Source organism: Aplysia californica, unplaced genomic scaffold (genome assembly GCF_000002075.1).
Source record: "Aplysia californica isolate F4 #8 unplaced genomic scaffold, AplCal3.0 scaffold00884, whole genome shotgun sequence".
NCBI classification, from domain to species: domain Eukaryota; kingdom Metazoa; phylum Mollusca; class Gastropoda; order Aplysiida; family Aplysiidae; genus Aplysia; species Aplysia californica.
The window spans coordinates 216,506-240,741 of NW_004798154.1; the positions used below are offsets into that span (position 1 = coordinate 216,506).

At 38.6% G+C, this 24,236-nt stretch overlaps 1 protein-coding gene across 2 annotated transcripts; it reads left to right on the top strand.

Annotated features, from left to right (window-relative positions):
* Positions 1-2,265: 2,265 nt before the first annotated feature.
* Positions 2,266-17,613, top strand: ddx5 (ATP-dependent RNA helicase DDX5). Of its 2 annotated transcripts, none has more exons than XM_013089150.2 (13): positions 2,266-2,449; positions 6,607-6,802; positions 8,595-8,691; positions 9,095-9,228; positions 9,579-9,644; positions 10,542-10,683; positions 11,124-11,284; positions 12,023-12,195; positions 12,464-12,574; positions 13,171-13,232; positions 13,541-13,600; positions 15,573-15,809; positions 16,642-17,613. In XM_013089150.2, the coding sequence occupies exons 1-13, from the start codon at positions 2,406-2,408 to the stop codon at positions 16,956-16,958; spliced, it is 1,800 nt and encodes a 599-aa protein (XP_012944604.1). In that variant the 5' UTR covers positions 2,266-2,405; the 3' UTR covers positions 16,959-17,613.
* The last annotated feature ends 6,623 nt before the right edge of the window (positions 17,614-24,236 follow it).

The following is a 24,236-nucleotide window of genomic DNA, read 5'->3' on the forward strand; positions in this document are numbered from 1 at the left end:
GAACAGCTGCAGCAAGCAAGGCAGGTGCTAAAGATTGAGGGAGAGGAGTAAACATAATCTCATCCAGTGTGCCCAGAAAGGCTAAGTGACCAGTTGGGAAGAGCATGTAGATGAAAGAAAGGTTGGCTGGTGTGAGATCTTGAAGTGGAACACATGCATGAGACTCTGCTCTCTTTTCCAGTCCATTTATGACGTTCTGCCTTCACAAATGGACTCAGTCAGGTGGAAGGTCTCTGAAGACGACTGAGATATCATAGCCTAAGCATACAATTGAGCATTTGTTTCGACAATTTTCAAATCAACCTGTTGAGAAAAATCTCCTTCTCTCTCTCTCTCTCTCTCTCTCTCTTTCTTTCTCTCTCTCTCTCTCTCTCTCTCTCTCTCTCTCTCTTTCTTTCTCTCTCTCTCTCTCTCTCTCTCTCTCTCTCTCTCTCTCTCTCTCTCTCTCCCTCTCTCTCTCTGTCTTTGTCTCTATCTCTCTCTCTCTCTCTCTCTCTCTCTATCTATCTATCTATCTGCCTGTCTATCTATCTATCTATCTATGTTAGTGCCTCTATACAATAAGCGCTTAGCAATCATAACCCCCCCCCCCCAAAGTCCCCCCCCCCCCCAAAAAAAAGAGCAATGTCGGGGCTGCTTAAATTCACATTAAAACGTAGGCATTACATAAATTATTACAGGCCTATAAATGGACCGAGAATTTTCGAGGAATGGAATATATAGGCCTAATACAGCATTCCTTTGGAAAATTAGAATGGTATTGTGGAGCTAGACCGTAGTGAAACAGAGTTTTAATAAATGAGATTATGATATAAATGGATCATACATTTCGAGACGTTTTCCTTCAGTGAATGAAAGAAGTTATTGTGGAGCTAGATCGTAGGCCTATTATCCTTATTGCACACGCTACAACACTGCGACCAAACATGGAGCAAATTTTTATATGTTATGGTGGAGAGTGTTCGCGCTCATATATGACCTTAAGCCCCTGAGAACGCCTAGCCTTAAGCAGTTGCGAGCGTTGTAAAACCTCTACGTACTAAAACAAACAAGTAGAGTGTTCTCTTTATTAGGACTCGAGTGAGAACATATAATATAATCTCGCTGCTAATTATTGGTTGTAGAGTCTAATTTTGTAGTTAAGGCTATCCATTATTTGTGTTGTCAAGGAGCAATTGCAATAGTTTATACGAGATTATTCAAATGGTGACATTTTATCAGCGTCTTAATAGGTGCCTCGCTTAAATAAAAATATGCCATTTGTGCAATTCCTTGAATCCGCTGTGTTCCTGGGAAAGGACGAATTTTCCTAAGTGTAGAATTCTGTGCCCTAAGTGGAACAGAGTACCCGGCACGTGTACCGGCCATAGACAGCGGAAGAAAATCTTGTCAATATGTTAATGTTAGTGTTCTAAATTAGCGCCCATAAACGGCAGAATTGAACTCTGTGCTTCCCAGGAAGTTGAGTTTGTTTCAGAATGCTCTCCCGGTCAACTGGAGGCATAATAGGCCTAGTATAGATTATGAAGCGAGCGGGGCTTTGCGCTAGATCTCTGTACAAATGCTGTCTATTAATACATGTATTATTATTATTATTATTATTATTGTTATTATTGTTATTGTTATTACTTGTTTAGAAATTGGACGTGTTGATGCATATTGTTGTCCTAAGAAATATTATAATATTATTTTCTAAGTTTAGCTTTCAATATATTGTAAATTCGGATAAGGAATCTTCTCACGATGTATTATTAGAAGAACTGTTGTGGACTAAAGGAAAGCAACCAAATTTTCTTTAAATTATTTTTAAAAATTGTTTGTTCTGCAATCTCTGAGTACTTCTACTGTCTTTGCTTCTACGCCGTACACAAGTCCAATCCAAGTGTTCCGAAACTAATTATGAAAACCGAAAATATTTTTTATTTGTTTCGAATAATGCGAAGCTTAAACATTCCACAATTTTATGTTAAAATAGGACATCACGAAGAGAATGCGTGCACAAGTGAGCCCCCTAGGCCTAGTGACGTCAAAGTTATAAAAAGAAACTACGATGTCTCAAAGAAATAGTTCGAAATCCTTAGTAAAAAAATTAAAGAAATAGTGAATTTCAACAGAATTGAAAAGATACAATTCACTGTACCTAATAAAAATGTATAGTATTTTTCATCTTTCTATAGATTTATTGCTGTCTACGATGAAATCATGTAAACAGACATGGCACTCATTATCATAAAGGTATTCATTCGCTAAAATCAACATAATTTCTAGTCTCACGTGTTGTAACCGTCTTTTGCGTTCTCCTCACCTCAACACGAAGGCGAGGTCGTTAGACGAAAACGGAATAAGTAAATTTTACAGAGTGTTTTATTTATTTTGAAGTTTATAAGAACATATATTTTACGGAGATGTCACGGAGATTCGATTCTTCACGAGACAGACGAGGTGGCGGGTAAGTACATATTTCAATTTTTGAGTTCCATTGCAATTATGGTATGGCTCTTCTGCCGGCTTCTGTCGCCTCATGGCTTGGCCATGATGGCGATGACATTGGCTACAAAGAAGAAATTCTGCTATTTCAGGAGCTGCTCATTGACTATTTAAAACATTGTATTCATCATAAAGATGACCAACGCCAAATAAAACATATATAGGGGGCTGTGAATGAATTTAATTTTGAATGAAGTGTAAAATTGATAGAGTCTATTCCCCAGCTTTGTTGAGTGCGATGAGAACGAGGAGTGCCCTGCGACGCCCGTCACTGGACTGATCCTTGATGTCTGCCAATCAATTCTTTCTTTTCTTATCGAACTGTAGATCTAGAATCTAGATTAGTGTTCTGTATATTCTAATCTAGAGTCTAGATCTAGATATCTAGATCTAGAATCTAGATCTAAATCTAGATCTAGATTAGTCTTACATAACATGACAGCATTATTATGTGGGTTTCTGGGAAATGAAATGCTTCTGTAGAATCAAATTGAAGTCGGAAGGAGGGATTCCCACTTTGTTGTCTTTCATGATTCATGGTGGCAACACGACAGCACAACGGCAGCCGGCAGCCTGCCGACTCGGATTAGTGCAACTTGCAAAAGTGATAGGTTCACAGAATGATTCTGATGCTGTACGCGTGACAGTTTACACGTAAACTGAGAAGATTGATGAGGGTAGATCTAGAAATCTAGATTCTAGGCCTACGTCAATTTGGAAAGGCCACCTCTCTATTCTCATCCGAAGAATAGCGCAGGCGAGTCTTTTGGCTATTCTCACCCGCCCGGTGTGTGTTCACACGAGAACTTTCGGTAAAAAAAAATAAAGGAAGTGGCTATTCTCATCCGGGGTGAGAATAGAAAAACGATCTACCTCTCACCCCGGGTGAGACTTGCCAGCGTAGGCTATTCTCACCCGGTGCGAAACAAGACCTGCTTTTCCTCATTTTGGAATACTATCGGTGTGGATGATCAAATTGATAAAAGCCAAGAAAAAATTACGTTATAGCACAAAAGTAAGCTAATTTGATCGTCTTCAACGATGCTATGGCTATTTCATTGTTCGAATCGAGCCGAACTACGCGGGTCGCCATTTTGTTTTGCCCGGAAGTTCTCGCAAGATCTACTCCTCCCCTCTCTCTCTCTCTCTCTGTCTCTTTCTGAATACTGTCTATCAGTGTGGATGATCAAATTGACCAAAACAAAGTTAAAAACTGATGTTAAAACACAAAAGTAAATTAATTTGGTTGTCTACAAAGATGCTACGGCTATTTAACTTTTCGAATCGAGCCGAACTACGCGGGTCGCCATTTTGTTTTGACCGGAAGTTCTCGCGCTACTCCTCTCTCTGTCTCTTTCTCTCTCTTTCCACTGCCCATACAAAATTGTACGCTTTTAGTAGGCTACAGTTGTAATGGAACGTTTGTTCACGGCACAGAATTCTACAATTTTTCTGTTATCACAGTGTAGAATTCTGTGGTTTAGGGTGAACGCAAAATTTGTTGGCCTAGATCTAGGCTATAACGGTGAACGCGCACCGGGTGAGAATAGCCAAAAGACAAGCCTGCACTATTCTCATCCCGGGTGAGAATAGAGATGGCCAAAATAAATGGCGACCCGCGTAGTTCGGCTCGATTCAAAAAGTTAGTCGTAGCATTTTTGTAGACAACCAAATTTTAATTAATTTACTTTTGTGTTTTCACATCATTTAAAAACTTTATTTTGGTCAATTTGATCGTCCGCACGGATATACAGTACTCAGAAAGACAGAGAGAGAGAGAAGGGGGAGAGGAGTCGTAGATCTTGCGAGAACTTCCGGGCAAAACAAAATGGCGACCCACGTAGTTCGGCTCGATTCGAAAAGTGAAAGTCATAGCATCTTTGTAGACGTTCAAATTAGCTTACTTTTGTGCTATAACATAATTTTTTCTTGGCTTTTGTCAATTTGATCATCCACACCGATACAGTATTCTGAAATGAGGAAAAACAGGTCTTGTTTCACAACGGGTGAAAATGGCCAACGCTGGCAATTCTCACCTGCGGTGAGAGGTAGATTCTAGATTGTATTATTCTCACCCCGGGTGAGGATAGCCACTTCCATTTGGAAAGGCTACAAAAGCAAGTTCAAAGTTCAACGATGCAGTACAAACGATTGACCGTTTTCTTTTAAAGTTTTGTAATGTAAGCACAAGAAATTAAGCACTTACAAGAGATTGGATTCGATAGGACGCTGAGCTGCAAATGGAAAAAAACTACAAATGTAGATCTACAAGGGGAAGGGGCCTGGAAACTGCCTGTGCAAACCCAGCGCAATGCAAAATCCCCACTAGGTCTCTAGGCTTATAAAATCACGATCAGATGATGCTGCGGGCATCCCCTTTGCGAGGCCAAACAAAATTGCTGTTACTATAAATATCGGCCTATGGCGTTAAGTTGTCGTTATAATCTAGTTATCCGCTTGTGTCAACTAATAGCCTACCTAGATTGTCTAGAACCTATTATAGATCTAGGCCTAATAGGCTAGATTCTAGATCTAGAGATGTAGTTCTCGATCAAATAAAATAGATCTCTAGATCTAGATATATATATGTAGATCGAGATATAGATGATCTAATTTATAATAGGCCTAGGCTATAAAATGCTAACTTTCGGCCAAGGCCTAATACGGGTAGAGGCCTACAGTTAATCCAGACAGGATTTTGACTGCAGCTGCAGTTACATCATAACGTGTGATAAGAAAAACATGTCTTGCGTCAGCCATCCGGTCCAACTGCAGTCAGTCCCCGCCTCATTTTTGGCGAGCTAAATATCTTCATCATGTGTCAACAAAGGAGCTGCTGTGTCGAGGCACGCTGGCGCTTGCCTTTGATGTTTCGTCAGGCGACGGCCCCACACTTAATGACAAAATTATTGAAAATGGCGTCCTAACACTAAAACTTATGTCAAATTTGGGTTGGATGTATCAAAATTGACGAAATGGCTCGTGAGCGACTTGTTTTATTGTGTTAAAAAAAACAAAATGCGCTGTCAAGAGTTTACATTTGACAGTTCAGCCCTCTTTAAAAGGCAATCTGTGGACCAAAGGCGACGTGGTCTTCTCTTTGGCGTATTTTCAGAACAGTGTAAATTGCAAGGAGATTGTCTCGCTATCCGCCATCCTAGAATACAGCCTGGATTTTTACTTCAGTATGAAGTAAACTGGGTGACCTTTATTTTGTCGCAAACGCAGTATCAGTATGAGATTAACTTCAGTTAATAAAATTTAGCTATTGCACCTTCAGCAAATTGACCAACTGCAGTTGACTACAGCATGGCTGCGGTAAAAAAATCCTGTCCGGACTAACTGTACGTGGAATCCACCCATGAGCCTGAACAAATTTGAATAATACAGATCTGCCACTCATCCTGATTTAATCGAAATATCTCGATATTTTGCTTCAATCTCAAGCATCACTATTTGGATGGTGTGTATCCCGATTTATTTGTGCTGTCTGTTGCACTGGACTTTTCTAAAAACTAACTCTGCCTGCTCTTTTGCGGGAAGCACCCTTTAAACTTTTTGTCAGCAGGAACTCAGAGCACATTGCCCCCCCCCTGACCTAACAAAAACGTGGCCGGGGGGGATATCCCCCCAGAATTTGACCATAATTTGATGTTTTGCAATTACGTCATCGTACTGTCTTTGTTATCACTTTGCCAGCCTATGCTGGGGAAGTGGAAGGAGATTAGACCCATAATTATATAATTTGGTTTTGGTTTCATTTTCAACTGTGTGCGCTGGATTTTTGTTGTCTGTCTTAGAACAAGTTATAAGAACTGATGACATAATGAGAATAATGGTAATATTTTATATTTTTGATATTGCAAATAAGATATGATTTATGTGTGTAAGTATTGGGTTTTTCATTGTTTGATTTTTCACTTCATGTAATGTAACACGTTTTATTTTATTTTGCCTGGAGTTCCATTAGTCATTAGTCACAAGGTGTTCTGTGGAAATTGGAGTTATGTTCTGGTACACTAGTGACATGTCATCAAGTGTTTGCTACGACTTGCATTGAAAGCATGTTTTTGTTTATTGTGAATAAAAAAAAAATACTTGTGATTTTTCTTTCAGAAGAGATGGTGGTTCCAGAAGAGGAAATAGCCGCGACAGAGACTATGGACGTGGTGGAGGTGGTGGTGGCTTCAGAGGTTCAATGAAGGGATCTCAGCCAGGAGAACGACTAAGGAAACCAAGATGGGATATGGCCACCCTTCAAAAGTTTGAAAAGAACTTTTACAAAGAACATCCTGCTGTTACCAACAGATCACCGGTTAGTGTTTTCATTTTTTGGATTGGTTTAAAAAAAAAAAAATTTTTTTTAATAGAGAGAGGTTGCTATAAGTATGATTTGTCCTTTTATTGGTCAAAATTATGCCATGCTTGTTTCAAGTTTATGTAAAAAAGATGTCGCCCATGGGGCATGATCTTATAGCAATGCCAATCGCCTGCTGCGCCTTGGGCCGGAAATTGGCCTCCGCACGAGGGGTAATTTTTGGGCTGCTCGGAATCAGAAGTGACTCTTCTAAGTAAAATTACAGGAAAACTTGTGGACGAAAATAAATGAAACTTGGCAACCAATCAGAGGAAAAGTAAAACTAACGACATGCCAACGTACAATCTCGAACTGTTTCTAGAACCGGAGAAATTGCCCTGTTTGTGCAAATTTCCTCTGCGGTTCGAAAACTAAGCGGGGCTGCTGGTTGATCGCCAACCACACAGGTGCCCATGTCTTCTTTATTGCTGTAAAATTTCAGATCTCTGCATATAGTACATTTTACGTACCAACTTAAAATTACCACCCATCCATTGATAAAACACTAGAGCTGGAAACTAGATCACAATTTCTAAACGCAAGGTGCTGGCATGCAAGAGGCTCATGATCGTTAAGCGGCATGTGATTGGCTGCCTATAACTAAATATGCCACGATGACTATCGCAGGTTTTCCAGATACCGCTTTACTGGGTGATCGCGTTGCAGTAAAAAAAACGGTCACGCAAATAAGTCTTTAAGATCCAAAGTTATAAAGACATCGAAAAAGTGATAGCAGAACTAGATTCTGCACTAAAAATGACATGAAGATGCCAAGTTTCTTTCATCATATACTCCAAATCGTTACTGACTTATGAAGTTTTTCCTCAAAACACATCAAGACATGTCCAGGGCTGCCAACCATTCGGATTTTGTCGTAATCATTGATTTTTTAGCCTCTCTATGAAATTCCGATCGTAAGGCGATTTTTTACGATTTTTACCGTCTGCAGATTTTTGGCTATAAAAAAATATATTTGGGCTCTTTTTTTATTTTACAAGTTTTAGTGCAAACGTGTAAATCGTCCGCCAATAGTCGGAAAACTGCCAATCTTTAAATCGACCCCATGTCCCCCCCAAAAAAGGAACAGCTGGCCCACTTCGCGCGAGTTAATCTTGTCCACAATAATACCGTACACGAGTAGAAGCATCGCTGCCTTGCTACTGAGACCCAAGCAGTCTAAAAATAGATTTTATCGATTGACCCTGGCCGACCCGCGGCGTGAGACTGATTCTTCGCCCCGCTCATTTTTCCGTAAATAAAACATTTTTGTTCATTGCAATTATAGTAATTTGAAAATGAGAGCACTATTACTAATTTTTATAGGAAATTACGAATTTTCTTCATGGTCATTACTAAAAACCATGGAGATGGGTTGGCAGCCCTGCATGTCCCACATTTTGGCGATATTTTAAAATTTAAAAACCATAGTTCTTAGAATTTACTTTATTTTCATTTAAGCCCATTTTAAAACGATTTAGATGAAAATTTAATTTTTCATTTTCATTGCTTGATCTTTTTGTTTTAAGCTGAAATGAAGATTCTGTCTCAAAGGACTAATAGTGGGTTGATAGCAAAAAGTATCACCAGTGCCAGTGCACTTTTTTTCTGTTTCGAATTTTGTCGCAATGTAAATTTACCTGCAGATATAGAGAATTCCTGTCTGTGTGAATCAAGTTTTTGACACTTATGTTTTTAGGGGGCACCTTCTTGACTAAATGTTGCCTCAATTTTGCAATTTATCTTTTTGCAGATGGAGATCCAGCAGTTTCATGGAGACAAGCAAATTACCATTTCTGGCAAGAGCATACCAAACCCTATCTTCACATTTGAGGAGGGAAATTTTCCAGGTAGATACTTCACGTTGACACCGCTAAGTTATTATAATGCTTTGATTATTATATTTATTGCTATTTTCAGTGAGGTGTTACATTTTGGAACAATATGTTTGTAGTGATACGCTGTTTTTGTTTTGTTTTTGTTTCTTAAATCTTTGTTGTCACTCCCGAATCAGTCTTGGAGAATTTCTCTATTTCAAAACTGTTCAAGCAATGGGAACTAAAAGAAAGCCTTAATGTATGTATGCATTGTTTTCAAATCTGCTTTTTGTTTCATTCCTAATTTTGAGCTTATTGTATGAGTGGTATTGTATTTCATTTCGTTTGGAAAACACAGGAAGAAAATGTTTATTAGATGGTACTTTCATGGGTTTTGTTAGTTTCCCTTCTTTATTATGTGATCATTGTGTTTCAGATTATGTCATGAGTCAGATACGTAGGAACAGTTGGCAGTCACCCACAGCAATTCAAAGTCAAGCCTGGCCTATTGCTCTTTCGGGAAGAAATTTGGTTGGAATTGCCCAAACAGGCTCTGGAAAAACATTGGGGGTAATTCCTTTTCTCAAAATGCGTTTTGTGTGTATATGTTGTTGTTTTGCATTGCTCACTCACCTGTACCATTATTAACTTGTAATGGTATTTTTATTGCGATGCAACAGTAAGACCATGAAAACTTTCCCTTGATGCATTTTGTATTAAGCGGTATACAACATGGCACAATGACATTTATTTTAAGTACTGATATTTTTCATGAAAGAGGTTGACAAATTCGCTTTGACTAGTTTTGGATAAGCGATTTTTAGACTTATTTTGTCAAATGTTGTATTTTACTTAGTATCTTGAGAAATCATTTAAATAGGCCTCTTCAATTTATCTTTTTATTAACTTTTTTATCCCAGTTCATCTTACCTGCCATTGTGCATGTGAACCACCAGCCTTACTTGGAACATGGAGACGGCCCAATAGTAAGTGATGTCTTGCCTGTCAAAGTTGTGGTTTAGGTTATCTGACAGTTTAAATTTTGATGACATGTATTGCTCATAAATGGTAGGGTCTTATTGATATCTTCTTGTCTGAGGTGTTTGTATGTTACATGTCTACTGTTTGTTATTGTTGGAGGTATTTAGAGAGTTAGACTAAAGGAACGTGACTTTTTGCACAAGAACTATGTCAGTTTACGTTTTTCTAAGAAACACGCTCACTATGGCTATGTGGGTGATTGGCAGGTGCTCCGGTGTGTTTTGCTCCTTCTTTCCTATCGAACATCTATCGTCTTTATATCTCCCCTCCTTTTTTGTGTTTGTTACTCCCTTGTAACATCTCTATCTTCGTCACTTATAATATGACCTTATTGTGTTGCAAGTGCCGTAAAACTCTGATGAAAACAACAAACAAAAAGAAAACTATGGATATGGTTTGCTCAGTATGGGTGTTTTCTTTGTGCACTTAATATCATTCAAGCTGGGTGGTTGGCGGGTGCTATGGTGTGGTTTGCTTTTTTTCCTGTCAAACATCTGTCGTCTTTATCTCCCCAATTTCTTTTTTGTGTATGTTACTCTCTTGTAACACCTAATTTTTGGCCCTTAGATGACCTTATTGTGTTACAAGTGTTGTATACCACTTACTAAAAACCAGGAACCCCCCCCCCAAAAGAACAAGTCATATTCTTGTTGTGTCTGTCATGTCACATTAGGATAATGTCAGAGGGGTGAGTTGTTCAGGGTATCACTAATTCCTTGCACCAGCTGGAAAATAAGCCTGATCATTCTCTTTTTAGATATGCATTTGTTTTGTGGTTATTTCTCAGATGCAGGTGGAGTGCATGAACTAATGTTTCTTTTGAACTTGTCTTTGCCTGACAGGTTCTTGTGCTGGTTCCAACAAGAGAATTGGCACAGCAGGTGTTGGAAGTCTCTAATGAGTTTGGCAGAGCATCACAGTTGAAGACAGCTTGTGTGTATGGTGGAGCTCCTAAGGGACCACAGCTTCGAGATTTGGAGAGGGGTATGTGTAGTGTGGGGACCATAGTACTTGAATAACATGTGCTCAGGTTAGGTTAAGTTTGTGTGAATATTATATTGGGAGTAATTTTGCTTGTTTTCCTATTATTGAAGAGTTGTTTCTTAATGCTGGCTACGAAAGAATCCCAATTTTGGGGAAGGGATGTTATTTTAATTAAGAATTTCTTAATTTCGAAACAGACAGCTATTCATCCAATGTTATCCCCCTCCCAATACCCTTTATGAGGGATTGTGTGCGTGGGTTTTTGGTGAGCCTTAAGATTTTTTATCGTAATGTGTGTCTTAATTGTGTGGGTAACATTTTATTTTAAGTTTCAGCTTGTATCATCCTATTAGCATGAATTGATCAGTGTCAAATTGTGGTCTTGTTGAAAAAAAAATAAAATTAGGAACTGGAATTTGAGTTTCCTGTCATTTTTTCAGGTGCTGAAATTTGCATTGCAACTCCAGGCCGTCTCATAGATTTTCTTGAGGCAGGCAAGACTAACCTCCGCAGAACTACCTACCTCGTGCTTGATGAGGCAGATCGTATGTTGGACATGGGATTTGAGCCCCAGATCAGGAAAATTTTGGACCAAATCAGAGTAAGTTAAATCATGAATCTTGTGGAGAGGGTTCTTTAGGAAGAGGTGATCAAACGGTTTAGTTATGAATTTTTGACATTCTGCCTGTGGCAGTGCGTATATAAAGTAAAAGTTTTACTGGATAAAATTTGGACACCGCTACTCATCAGCCTGAATTATTTGATGGATTTTTCTGAACAGCCAGAATTAAATAATTTTGACATTGCTTAAGCTCTATCGTTTCTGTATCATCAACAAATTTGAATCTAGATTTAACTCAATCACTATGCCAAAAAATTGTCTGCAACTCCAGGGTGAGGTTGGACTTGAAAAAAGCAGATTTTAAAATTCCGAAATTGCCTGACACAATGCGCTTCCATTAAAAAATACCAATTTAAGTGTCAAGTTTTTGTTTAAAAAATGGCCATTATTACAAACGTGGATTTGTGTATTTAATTATGGGTGGTGAAAACATGTTCTGTGTCATTCTGGCGGAAGGAGGTAAATGTAAAAGACTTCGAGCTTGTTGTTCTGGCTGATAAAAATTTAGAGTACAGCAAACCATTTGCATTTTTATTCAGTCTTGTTGAATGATTATGTTGTGTTGAATGGGGTGTTTCATTCTGTACCCTTTTAAAAAAAAAGTTCATTCTTATTTTAAAATATTTTTTTTTGGTCATTGGTTTTGTTTTATATAACATGACTTGCAAAAGTATAAGCGCGACAAGTTTTAAATTTTGCCTTGAAATATTTTCACAGCCTGACAGACAGACTCTTATGTGGAGTGCCACGTGGCCCAAGGAAGTTCGCCGGCTTGCAGAAGAATTCCTCAATGACTACATCCAGGTGAACATTGGTGCCCTGCAGCTGACTGCTAACCACAACATTCTACAGATCATTGATGTATGCATGGACCATGAGAAAGAGGAAAAGTAAGTAAACTGTTTTCTACTGCTGATCCACTTCCCTCCTGTGCCTGTTAACTACTTAATAGGAATGGGCTACCTTTTCTTTTTTATACGAGTAAATGTTTGTTTTACAGCACAAGTACTGCTTTTGGTTTTATGATAGTTGGTATGACGCCTTAAATGTTTTTTTTTTAGTTACAATGTTCAATAATAATTGCATTTAATTTTTTCTAGTTTTGTCTTTTTATTCAATTGTGCCTTGATTTAATTTTTCACATTTTTGTTTCTACAGACTTGTGAAACTTCTGAATGAAATCATGCAGGAGAAAGAAAACAAAACTCTCATATTTGTAGAAACAAAAAGAAAGGCTGATGATATCGCCCGCCGAATGAAGCGTGATGGGTAAGTTTGTTTTTCTTTTAACCATTAATTTTAGAATGTTCAGTTTTTAGGGTAATATTTTTTATATTTTTTTCAAAAATTCATTTGACCTCAAACTGACACAGTGATATGCAAAGTGGTTTGATGTGATTAAATATTTTTCTAGTGTTTTCGGTCTTTAACACATGGGTGCCAGACCTTGTGTTGCTTGCGGGAAGACCCTCATGTATGGCTCAAGTGGGAAGAAAGCCTTTCGTGATCATGCTTTGGACACTGGACACAAAAACCGTTTGAACTCCGTGACAAGAAACTGCAGGCTCTCATGTAATTTCTAGATCTAGACGTTATGAGAATCATGTTTCAGTTTCAGTCACCCCCCAAATACACTACTAGATTTAGATTTCAGTCACTCTCCATGACTGAAGTTTATGGTATGAAGTATATTCCTGGCTTTTGCTGGTTTCGAAATGTGTCATGTTAAAATTTTTTCCTGATCATTGTTTTTAATTAGGGCAAAAAATCGATAGGCTAATTGTATGGCAGGCATAAATTCCAATATTACGTTGTCTGTTTAATGTTTTGTAACAAAGTGCTAATGAGATGATTTTATGCTTCAGGTGGCCTGTGTTGAGCATCCATGGTGACAAATCTCAGCAAGAGCGTGACTGGGCTTTGAATGGTAAGATTTTTTGTGTGTTAAGGTTTCACTATTCTAGAACGTGAAGAATGCACTAGTGTTCAGTGGGATGCCAAATGTCCGGTTTTTCCGGTTTTTTTTTTCATCCTTTGGAATTGCAAAGGAAAGGTGAGAGGTAAGAGAATGTGTTTTTGTTCGCTCATTTAAAAGCTTTACAAGGTTCGGTTAAGGTGAGATGTGATGCTCCGCTCATTAAAAATTTTTTTTTTCAAAAATCATTTGGCATCCCTGATGTTATACAAGATCTTGCAAGATTGAGTCCTTCATGTATCTCTTTTTGTCACCCTCAGATTTCCGCAATGGCAGAAATCCTATCCTTGTTGCTACAGATGTTGCCTCTCGGGGATTAGGTAAGATGTCAAAACTGTTCTATTTTCTGTTTGAATAAATTAGGGGCAGGGGTTATATATGGTTTCACTTAAAATTCAGGAGTTTGTTTTTATTTTGTCCTGGAGTTTGCGACTCCAAAAGTAGAAACAAAGATTTATGAAATGAGCTCCCACCCTCCAAACATTCACCACACACTTCATTTGCATCCTTTCTTGATAGGTTCTGTGAGTTTGCCTATCCACAATGAAATATGTGTGTTGTGTATTTAGTATTGCTTTAGATTGTTTTTGTTACTTGGTGACTTTTCTTCATGAATGTGTTTTGAATTGATTTTTTTTTTTTTTTTCAATACGATTAGGAGATTGTCATCAAAGAAATTTTTTTGGGTAATAGTTTTAGTCTCTATTGACCATTGCCTATTAGAGAGGTTTAAAGATTATTTTTGTGAGTTGAGATGTTCATGTTGTATATTTTGTCTGATAAATTGTAGGATTAACTTGGCATGTGGTCTTGAGTGTTAGTGCATTTATGCTTTTTGATAACTTCAGTTCCTCCTTTCAGCAGCAAGTGTCCAGCAGCCACAATTAATTGTTACAGTTTTTGTACAAGGGGCAAGCTGAAGTGTTATTGCCTTCGTACTTACGACTTGATTATCAGTAACTGTTAACTTGTTTTTTAATAGACTCATCTCTCTTGTAATACCACTTTCTTTTATAGTTCTCTTGGGTCTTTTATATTTTCTTGGTTTAGGATTTACTTCAGGGGTGGGCAAACTTTTTCGATAGTTGGCCATTTCGACTAGACCACAAACATCAAAAGGCCGTATCATTTACAAGTTGACTTGGTGTGCTAGGCAACCTTATATTTAAACAAAAATTTCTATAATTTATAGAAAGAAAACTAGTCTTGGCCCTACTGTACATGAATAGTAATAGATGTGACCGCTGTAAAAATTGCCGAATGTTTCTGCGAGCTTCACGAAACTACCGTGATAAGAAGGGCCATAGTTTGCCCACCCTTGATCTACCTGATACACAACATTGTTTTCATCTCTTAAATGAATGCTAAGTTTAACAAGTACACATATATCTGATCAGCCTGACATAGAATCTTTAATTCTTTGTTTTTATTTAATCTAGTAGATATAAAGAAGCGGTGATTGATGGCTGATGCAGACAGTGTGAATAACTTGACACACACATAGAGAAGCATCCCACAGTGGGCACTGACAAGGAGTGGCGTTCATAATGATCTCGAAGCCGTTGCCAGTCTGAGCTTCTTGTGAGCCTTGGGCTGGCCAGGTAGTGCACGCCGGGCGTAAGTACTGAGTGGCAATTGTGTGGGGTGGTGAAGCAAATGCAGTATCTATCATAGGGTGAAATCTGGCTCCTTGAGCCCCATTTTAGTTTACTGAAGAAAGCCAAAGGGATTTCTTTAGTCTTGTTTTAAATTCTTGTTGCATAATTTATAAAGGTATAACATGCAATAATGAAGAATGACCGTAACTTTTGAAGGATTAAACTGTAGGTTGTATGAATAAAATTGATGCTGCTTGACGGAACTTAAAACACCACCAGAGGACTCTGTAGTCTTATTGCCACCAGTTCATCTAAACGCTTGGAAGGCACTTATCGAGAGATTTCAACGCTATCTCAGTGTTAAGACACTTTTTTTGTGGGCAAAATGCCACGCGAGTGCTTTGGATCCTTCCTTTTGCACGAAAGTGGACTTTCTCATATCTCAGTTGATTTTACCGCTTGTATTTTTGTTATAAAGATAAGTGTTAAGTATTAATATGTAATAAAAGTTTGCATATTTTGCCCCGTGGTTGCAGAATATGATTGGCAGGCAAGAACAACATGCTGGGTGAAATTTTTTGTAATTTTCCACAATTGGGAGTGGTTTTTCGGAACAAGAGTAGGGCCCATCAATCCTGCAGTCATGGGGCTGTGCTTTTGATTTGTACTAACCATCAACCACCGTTTCTCACAGATGTGGAAGACATCAAATTTGTCATCAACTTTGACTACCCCAACTGCTCAGAGGACTATGTACATCGTATTGGGCGCACTGGTCGCTCAACAAACACAGGCACAGCCTACACTTTCTTCACTCCTGGAAACGCAAAGCAAGCTTCAGACTTGGTGAATGTGTTGAGGGAGGCGAAACAGGTCATCAGTCCTAAGCTGTTGCAGTTGGAGGAGAACTCAAAGGGCATGAGGGGAGGAGGTACGTTTTCTTAGCTTCACATTTAGTAATGTGTAAGTCATTTTGTTAATATTTTTCACAACCACATTTTTTGACTGTTCAATTAGAAGATTGGTCATTTGATACATCTCTACCTTAAAATTTGTCTACTCAGTAGGCCTACCTAGTTTTGAGAAATTTGACGGGCAAAAAATTTGTTTCACGTCAAGCTTTTTTCTAAATAATCTTACGATTTTGATAGAACTGAGAGAACATTTGGTTTCTGATGGTCTTAGCTAAAAATGTCTGATAGAACTTTATCATTCTGAGGTAGCAATATGTTTGGTTGATGTTTGATGGACTTGTTCATTTTGATGCTTGGAAGTGAAGGGTTGGGGATGCTAGTTGTGTCCTTATTATGCTTAGTTGTGCTTTACCCTTGTTAAATGTGGGTCAAGAGAATAATTTCACATAAAAATAATTACGACGTTAAGAGGCTGCAGAATTTATATGTTAATAGATAATGCGATCAACTTCAGATTCTGGTCATGTGTACTGTATGTAAACTGGGGGTACAGACAGCTGTGCATATTTTGTTGACCGCCCTGTAAAGGGTTGGTAAATGGCGCGTCCAAAGATTTTGTTAGATTTTTTTTTCACCTTGAGGACGAATAACATAGCGGGTGCTCTTGTGTAGTTTGCTCCCTTCTTTCCTATGAAACATCCATCGTCCTTATCTCTCCTCCTTTTTTGTGTTTGTTTCTCACTTTTAACACTTCTAATCTTCGGGATTTATAAGACCTTATTGTGTTGTAAGTGCTGTAAAACTCCTACTAAAAACAAAAATGAACATTTCAACTTTGTTGTTTTTCAGGACGCAGCAGGTGGAGAGATGGAGGCCGTGGAGGCAACCGCTTCTCTGGTGGTGGCGGGAGCCGTTTCTCTGGTGGCGGCAGCTACGGGGGAGGCTACAACAAACCTCAGAGCAATTTCAGCAGTGGTGGATTCAAATCACAGGGTAGTAACTTCAACAGCATGGGCAGCTATGGGAATCAACAAAACGGAATGGGCCAGAGCAAACCGTTCCAGCAGAATGGAAGTGCTGGTGGCTTTAAGCCCCAGTGGAACCAGGGTGGCGTGACAGCTGCATCTCTGGCATCTATACAGCCGCCAGCTGCTGCCAAATATTAAATCATCAGTCATGGCATTGTGATCATAGTTTACATTTTCACAGTACTCATTTTATTTATTTTTCTTTGTTGAACAAAAGGCACCATGGCGTAATCTTGCGTTTTCCTGGGAGAGGTCACATGATAAAAGCTGTCATTGTTATACAAATTTTCTTGTGAAAATGGGGGATAGGGCTCTGGATTTAAAAAAAAAAAAAAAAAAAAAGTTTTGATCACCCTGTAACCAACTGAATAGTAGGGTTAGCAACCTGTCTCAAATTTTGAAGAAATTTAGCCATGAAAGGCTTTATGGTGTTGGATGTAACTAAGTTTAGCGACCTATTTTTATTATTATTCAATGTTTCCTGCAGGGTTGGTATGCAGTATTGCAAGTAACAAGTTAGATTTATGTATTTGTTTCACATTGTGTTTTCCTTTCCTATGTGGAACAAGTCACTATGCTTTTTGACAATATTCGTTGGCAATCTCATGTTAATATTATTAGTCTGTTTTCACAGAAATGAATGACATTTTGCTGCTTGGATGTGATGAGCATGTGGTCATTTCTGTAGAGTTCTGTCCCAGGGATCAAAATTTTTAATGTCTTAAATTTCTTGTAGGAGCACTGTGTTCCATGAATGTTGTAATAAAATGAGCAACTGCACTTCAATAATTTACACTTTGTTCTTTGTGTGTGTGTTGCTTTGTTGTGGATTGGGAATGTGTTGCTGAGGGAGCCTAAGGAGTGTCAGAAATGTCCAGCCTCCTTCAAAAAATATATAGTAGTAATAGAGAATGTCTACCCATTATCGTACTGCAGTTTCCATGATGTAGGATTTTTAAAGGACACACTAGAGGTTCTCCTAACCCTTGATGATGGCTTGGGAACACAAGATTATTGGTATTATGATGCATGTTTTTTCTTGTGACACATTTTACTTGATAATTGACACGCCAAGAGAGATGCTTCATTCTCCAAAATCTATCAAGAGTTTGGGTAGGAAAAGGTGAAAACTCGCATTTGCTTTTCAGATCTGAAAATAAAACCCTCCGTCTTGGTGTCGCTGGCTTTATGGTGTCATGTGCCTTCGCCCATGGAAGTCTGAATATCTGATCTGTATGTCCACTTTTTGGATTGCATCCATTCAACACAGTAGGATTGCACTTCTGCTTGGACGGAAGAGATGGCTGCAACAATGATTTTGAGGGCTTGATAATTTAGTAATCCTGGTTTTCAGCTTCAAGGAAATCACACTGTACAGCGAGTGGGGGGAAAAATTGTGTACTATACCTTTATCATACTTTATGTACATGGTGCTGGATCCAGACCCGGTACATTTGACAAAAGGATGAATCTGACTGATGAATTCGCTCTGGGCCGGACTACTGGAGCACATTTGGGATGGAGGCTTTGTTATATATGGTCAAAGTAAAGGTAGATCCGCTTTACTGATAGTGATACGTGTATAAGTAGCCGTTCTACTTCTATAGGCTTCCACTTTGGCTGAGTTTGGGAGGTGGGTGGTTGGCGGGTGCTCTGGTGTGGTTTGCTGCTTCTTCTTTCCTATCAAACATCTATTGTACTTATCTCTCCTTTTTTGTGTTTGTTACTCTCTTGTAACACCTCTAAACTTCAGCACTTGTATGACTATGACCTTATTCATTATTGTGTTGCAAGTGCCGTAAAATCTCTACTAAAAGTAAAACTAAAAGCTTACCTTTCCTCCTTTTTTATGTTTGTTACTCTCTTGTAACACACCTCTAATCTTCGGCACTTAAATGACCTTAAGGGGGCTCTCGTGGCCAAGAGGTTACGGTGTTGGGCTCTCATTCAAAGGTCCCGAGTTCGAATCCGGGTAGCGATCGAAAAATTTTATTCTCTAAAACTAAAATTGTCTCCTTTCACCCCCTTTCCTGCTGTCTAGCAATGTTCTGTTGTCTGCTTTCATTTCCACTTTCTGCTCCCACCCCCTCACCTCCTTTGCCCCCTCCTCTGGGCTCCTGACTCTTTCTGCAGCCTTTCTACTGCTACTCCATGGCTCCTCCTTACTGCTGTCTTTCTGCCACACCCCTGATCTTCTTGTAGGAAAGATCTACACCTAGCCTTCTCGGATAAGGGCAAAAAATCTCGGAGGGCCCGTGTGCAAGTTGCGCACATTAAAGATCCCTTGGTCTAAAATCGATAAGAGTAGGCTTCGGCCGCCACCCGGGCAAAATTCAAAATTTCCTACCAACTGATAATATTAGGTGTGTCCTGCGCGCTCATACTCATATAACCTTATGCAGTTGCGAGCACCGTAAAACACTTAACAAAAAAAAATTAAAAAATGACCTTAATGTGTTGCAAGTGCCATAAAACACTTAATAAAACTAAACTAGGGTGGGGTGTGCACTCTGGGAATTTCATACTTTTCTTTTTCTTGGAATAAAGGTGATTTGTTTCAGTATGGATGCAGGGTCTGTCTGAAAGTAAAAGCACATGGGTAATCCACACTTCTGAATTCAAAAGGTCCTATAGCTGTCAGTTTTTGAAATAAAACTTCCTGCATCCTTTCAACTTTGGAAGATGAGGTGCATAGGTCTAATTGTATTTTCATTTTTCTTCACTCCACTCAAAAAAAGTAAACCACCAGTCACAGGGATAACGAGGCAAAAATTAGTTTACTTAATGCAGTAGTACAAGTACACACTCAAACCTCCTACCGCCACTCCTGGTCCTAAGAAGAGCATTATCAATTTAGCAGAATAGAGGGTCTGGCAATTTAACGAGGTCCTCTCACTCTTCTAAATACAGTAGTTGTTACGGCCAAACATCATCATCAAGGGAATTTTTGTTGTGTGGTCTGTGTTTGGAAAGTGTCTTTTTGTTGGAGATTTACTTTACAAATACCCTCTCTCTCTGGGTGTGGGTGATTGGTGGATGCTGTAGTGTGGTTTGCTCCTTTCCTATCGTCCTGATCTTTCCTCTTTTTTTTAGTTCGTTACTCTCTAATCTTGTAACCCTTCTAATCATTCCCAAAGGGGGAACATTTCTCCTTTTACTTCTAGTGCACAGTAGAATTGTAAATGGGTTGATCTAACCATGTCATATTACATACACACATTGCGACCAGTGCTTTCTTTGTCATATTATCTCCATTTTTTTACATTGAAAATGTGACTTCTTAAGCTCACTCTTTTGTTATGAACTGTTTTCACTGTAAAAAAAAAAGGAGATACGGTACCACAAGAAAGCACTGAGGTCGCGACATATATTGTTTCCACGTGTGGTAGCGAGACTTGTAACGGGTGGCCGTCATGGACGGTTCATTTGTAGTGTAGTTCTTGTACATCATAGTACATGAGTTTACACCCTTTTCAACACTGAAAGTGCAAGGAATATTACTTGGGATATTACAGGACCTCAGAATTAAACACCTATCTCCAGGACTACCCTGAGTGCACTGTACTGGTAGGCTATACAGTGTATGGTGAATCGTTAAAAACAATCCCAAGTTCAAGATTACCCCAATGGGAATCTGAACCAGAATCATCTGCACCATACCCTAGCACTTGCAGGATCACTTATGACGATGTTCGTCCTCTGCAGGCAAAGATACCCAACAAAATATAATTACTGTATAATTACACCAACTGAACTAATAATAGTAGCCTATTAGATAGTAATATATTGTAAAGCGCATAGATAGAGCCTGCTGTTGAGCTGGGATATGCGCTATACAAATGCTATTTATTATTATTATTATTAGATCTACTGATGAAACATGAATGACAAAACAACAAAAAAGGGAGAAAAAAATTTTTCCTTTTCAATAATTGCCATCATTGTTTAATGTACCAGGTGCAGGATCTTTCAGCGAAATCAGCGCACACGTTCCTGTAGTCACCAAGGTCCCGCTGTAGGTGTTGATGATGTTCCACACACCCGACGTGCTTCTTAGATGTGTAAATATCGCATTCAATAAGTTTCTGTTGCATTTCGTCAGCGTTATTCCACACCCGTCTAAATCAATTTCTGGAGGTTTCTAGATCCCAGCAAATCTGTTCTTCCAAAAAGACATCGAGAGGTATCTTACAACATACCATAGTTTTGTTTTGTAACTTTATTTCTTCCTAGCCTATAATTGAAAAATAACAAGCTCGTTGAGTTATGGTTCTGGTTTGGGAGAACTTTTTTTTCTGTAATTTTCTCAAACTCAAAGCTTCAAAAAATGACAAAGAGCTTGTGACATGACTGTGACGAAACAGACAATTTGCCTTTCTCACTTGAGCTTCTTATTCAGTGTCATAGATTGAGATAGTTCACAACAAGATGAGTCACTCCTACGTGTATTTGAGATAAGACAAAAAGCCTCACCCTCAATAACACGGGTGGCTACATCTGTACCATTTATGTACATGTACTAGTACTACTGTATGTTGGTGGACACTTCTGGGAGTGACCTATCTTGATTGACTAGCAAGGGTTGTTCTTCAAGGTGTCGTAAAAGAATCTCTTAATGAGAAAAGAAACAAAACGTCTTCATCAGTGTGGGAGGCCACAAAATTATAAGTGCACAGAGTGCAAAGCAAAGGATACTTGTATCACTTATATCAGGGAGTGACCCATCTTGTATGCAATCTTTAAAAACATCCCTCGGAAGTCGACAGTACAATTGCTTGCATCTTTGAGTGAAGATAAACTATGAAATATCACAAAAGTTTATTATTTTTGCCCCATTTTTTGGACAGGATGGACAGACACGAATCCCCTCGAGAGTGATGTACACATTTGTACACATGTACAAGTCTGGACTTGTCAATACGGTGAATGTGCACACTGACACAAATACAGAAAAGTAACCACACTCAGCTCACAATGTCAACTGCAATTGCAATACATGTAATACAAAAAGGTACTACGTAACAGCAGTACATGTTTTCAACCTAGCTTTTGAATCAGTAAAGCACAAAAGAAAGGATGATGCTCATCTTCAAGTTCTAATCTAGTCGAAACCAAGATTCTTTAAATTAAGTTGTTCAAAACAAAACTATTTCATCTTTTCACCAACACACTCCTAACATAACTGCAGTCTTTGTTTATCAGAAATTTCATGGGGAAAAAAACTACACATTATATTGTGTCCACAAAATTGTACAAAATAAACTAACTGAGAGGGAAAAACCCTGGAATTTGGATTGGGGATGTTGGCTGCCTTGAACAAGTCTTTAAAAAAATAGCAGGTGAATTTATTTAACTACTAAGTCTCCACTGTAGGCCTACCTGCATTTTAACTTTGTGAGGAGTCAGTAAAGATTTTCGAGAAATAGAGGAATGATGACAACATTGTGATTTCATGATGAGATCTCAAGGTACGTCTTAGCAAATAGCAGCTCAACTATCATAACTCAGGGTTTTGACAAAAATAAAAAAACCCAAATTTCCACAGCACTGGGAAAGGTGCTAGCTTTGTAAAAACGTTAAAAGTTGTGCGATTATTTTGTGAACATAACACTTTCAATTGTCATTTCAGATTCCAGGTATTGTTGATGGACATAATGGTGAAAAACTAGTCGTTCTTTTTTTTTTTCTCCAGTAAAATTTGAAATAAACCCAGAGTTGTTATAGTTTGAGCTGCTACCCCATAACAGATAACATGAATATAATATTGTGCATCACCAAAAGACTGAATCAGAGCACGGATTCCTTTAGCTGTATTGAAGAAAAGTGCCTTTGTTGGGTTGTGTATAGCAAGCTGGCATAATAAATATGTTCACAATTTAGTTCACAAATATGTTCATTTTGTTCACAATTTTGTTCTGGAAACAAAGTCAAAAGCAACACTGAGAGAAGAAAAGCAGCACGCCACACCACACCAGAGCACCCACCAACCATCTGTGCACCTACTGAAGACACCAATCATCAGTCTCATCAAATCAGCCACTACCTAGCCACTACGTCACTCTAAGCAAAGTCAATGCTGAAAGTCCTGACCATAACTAGCAGGGGATCAACAGTCCCGTGGTTCAATCAAATAAAAAACATCAACAATATAACTAGATCTATTTCAACTCTGATCTCATAAGTCGCCTGCAGGACCAAAAACCTGGGGTGCTAAGCTAAAATTAGCGAGCAGTGCATGGACATAAATATAAGTCAAATAATCTAGACAAAATAAGGAAAAAACTGCTGAAATTGGTAGGCTAGGGCTAGGGGAGACTGCCTTAACGCGTCAATTCTGGGAGCTGATAAATGCATTCAATTCTATACAATGAGTGACAATGTGACCATTTTCAGAAGTAGAACAGAGACTTTAAATCAGAAACGAGCTGAAACAAAATGTTCAATATAAGGGAGCAGTTTTCACAAATTTATATATATCTAATTTAGCGACTTTCGCCTCATTTAATTTATACGATGGTACCAGTAGTGAGATCACTGTACATGTATGTGTCTGCAAATTATACAGGAGGATGAATCTTAACATGGCTAGCAGGGCCAGAAAAAAATCCACCTGTAACTTGATGAAACATTTTTGCGGGTTTGCTGATGCTGCCTCACCCTTGTTTCACGTATACGTATATATATAATATATGATAATAGTATTAATAAGGAATGCTGACCTTGCAGCACCTGCAATACTATCCATACAGGTTCTGTTGAGAGAGGTGACTCATAATACTCATATAATATATATTATATATAGAAATAAACTGTAACAGTCAGGCAACAGAGCCACAGAGTAGCCGTATCATGGTCTACATCAGAATGAACAACAGAGCTAAAAGACAGCTTAAAGCTGTAAGCATGCACAAAGTGTTCTAGTTTAGTATTAGTAAGTGTTTTACAGCACTTGCAACACAATAAGGTCATATAACTGCCAAAGATTAGAGGAGTGACAAGAGAGTAACAAACACAAAAAAAACAAGGAGGAGAGATAAGGACGGTAGATGTTTGATAGGAAAGAAGAAGCAAACCACACCAGAGCACCTGCCAACCACAAAGTGTGGCTATTATCATACCATGGTAGAGAAAACAGACTGCTATTCAGAGACAATTCTAACAGCTAAAAAATAGGTCCACTATTGGCAGCTAGTGTGGCTGAAATCTTTCAAACTTCAAGAAACCTTCAACTCATAGAAACTCCTGCAGAGTCAGGACCATTCATACAGCTTTCTCATTGTCATTTTGAGCGTTACATTCTGTGTACTAGTGTACAGCATTGAGAGGCCAAGGGCAACAAAGCCAGAGACCTAGCTATCAGTATCAGTCTGTCCCCGTGGTTTTATGCACCCCGCATAATTTAGCAAAATTTGATAA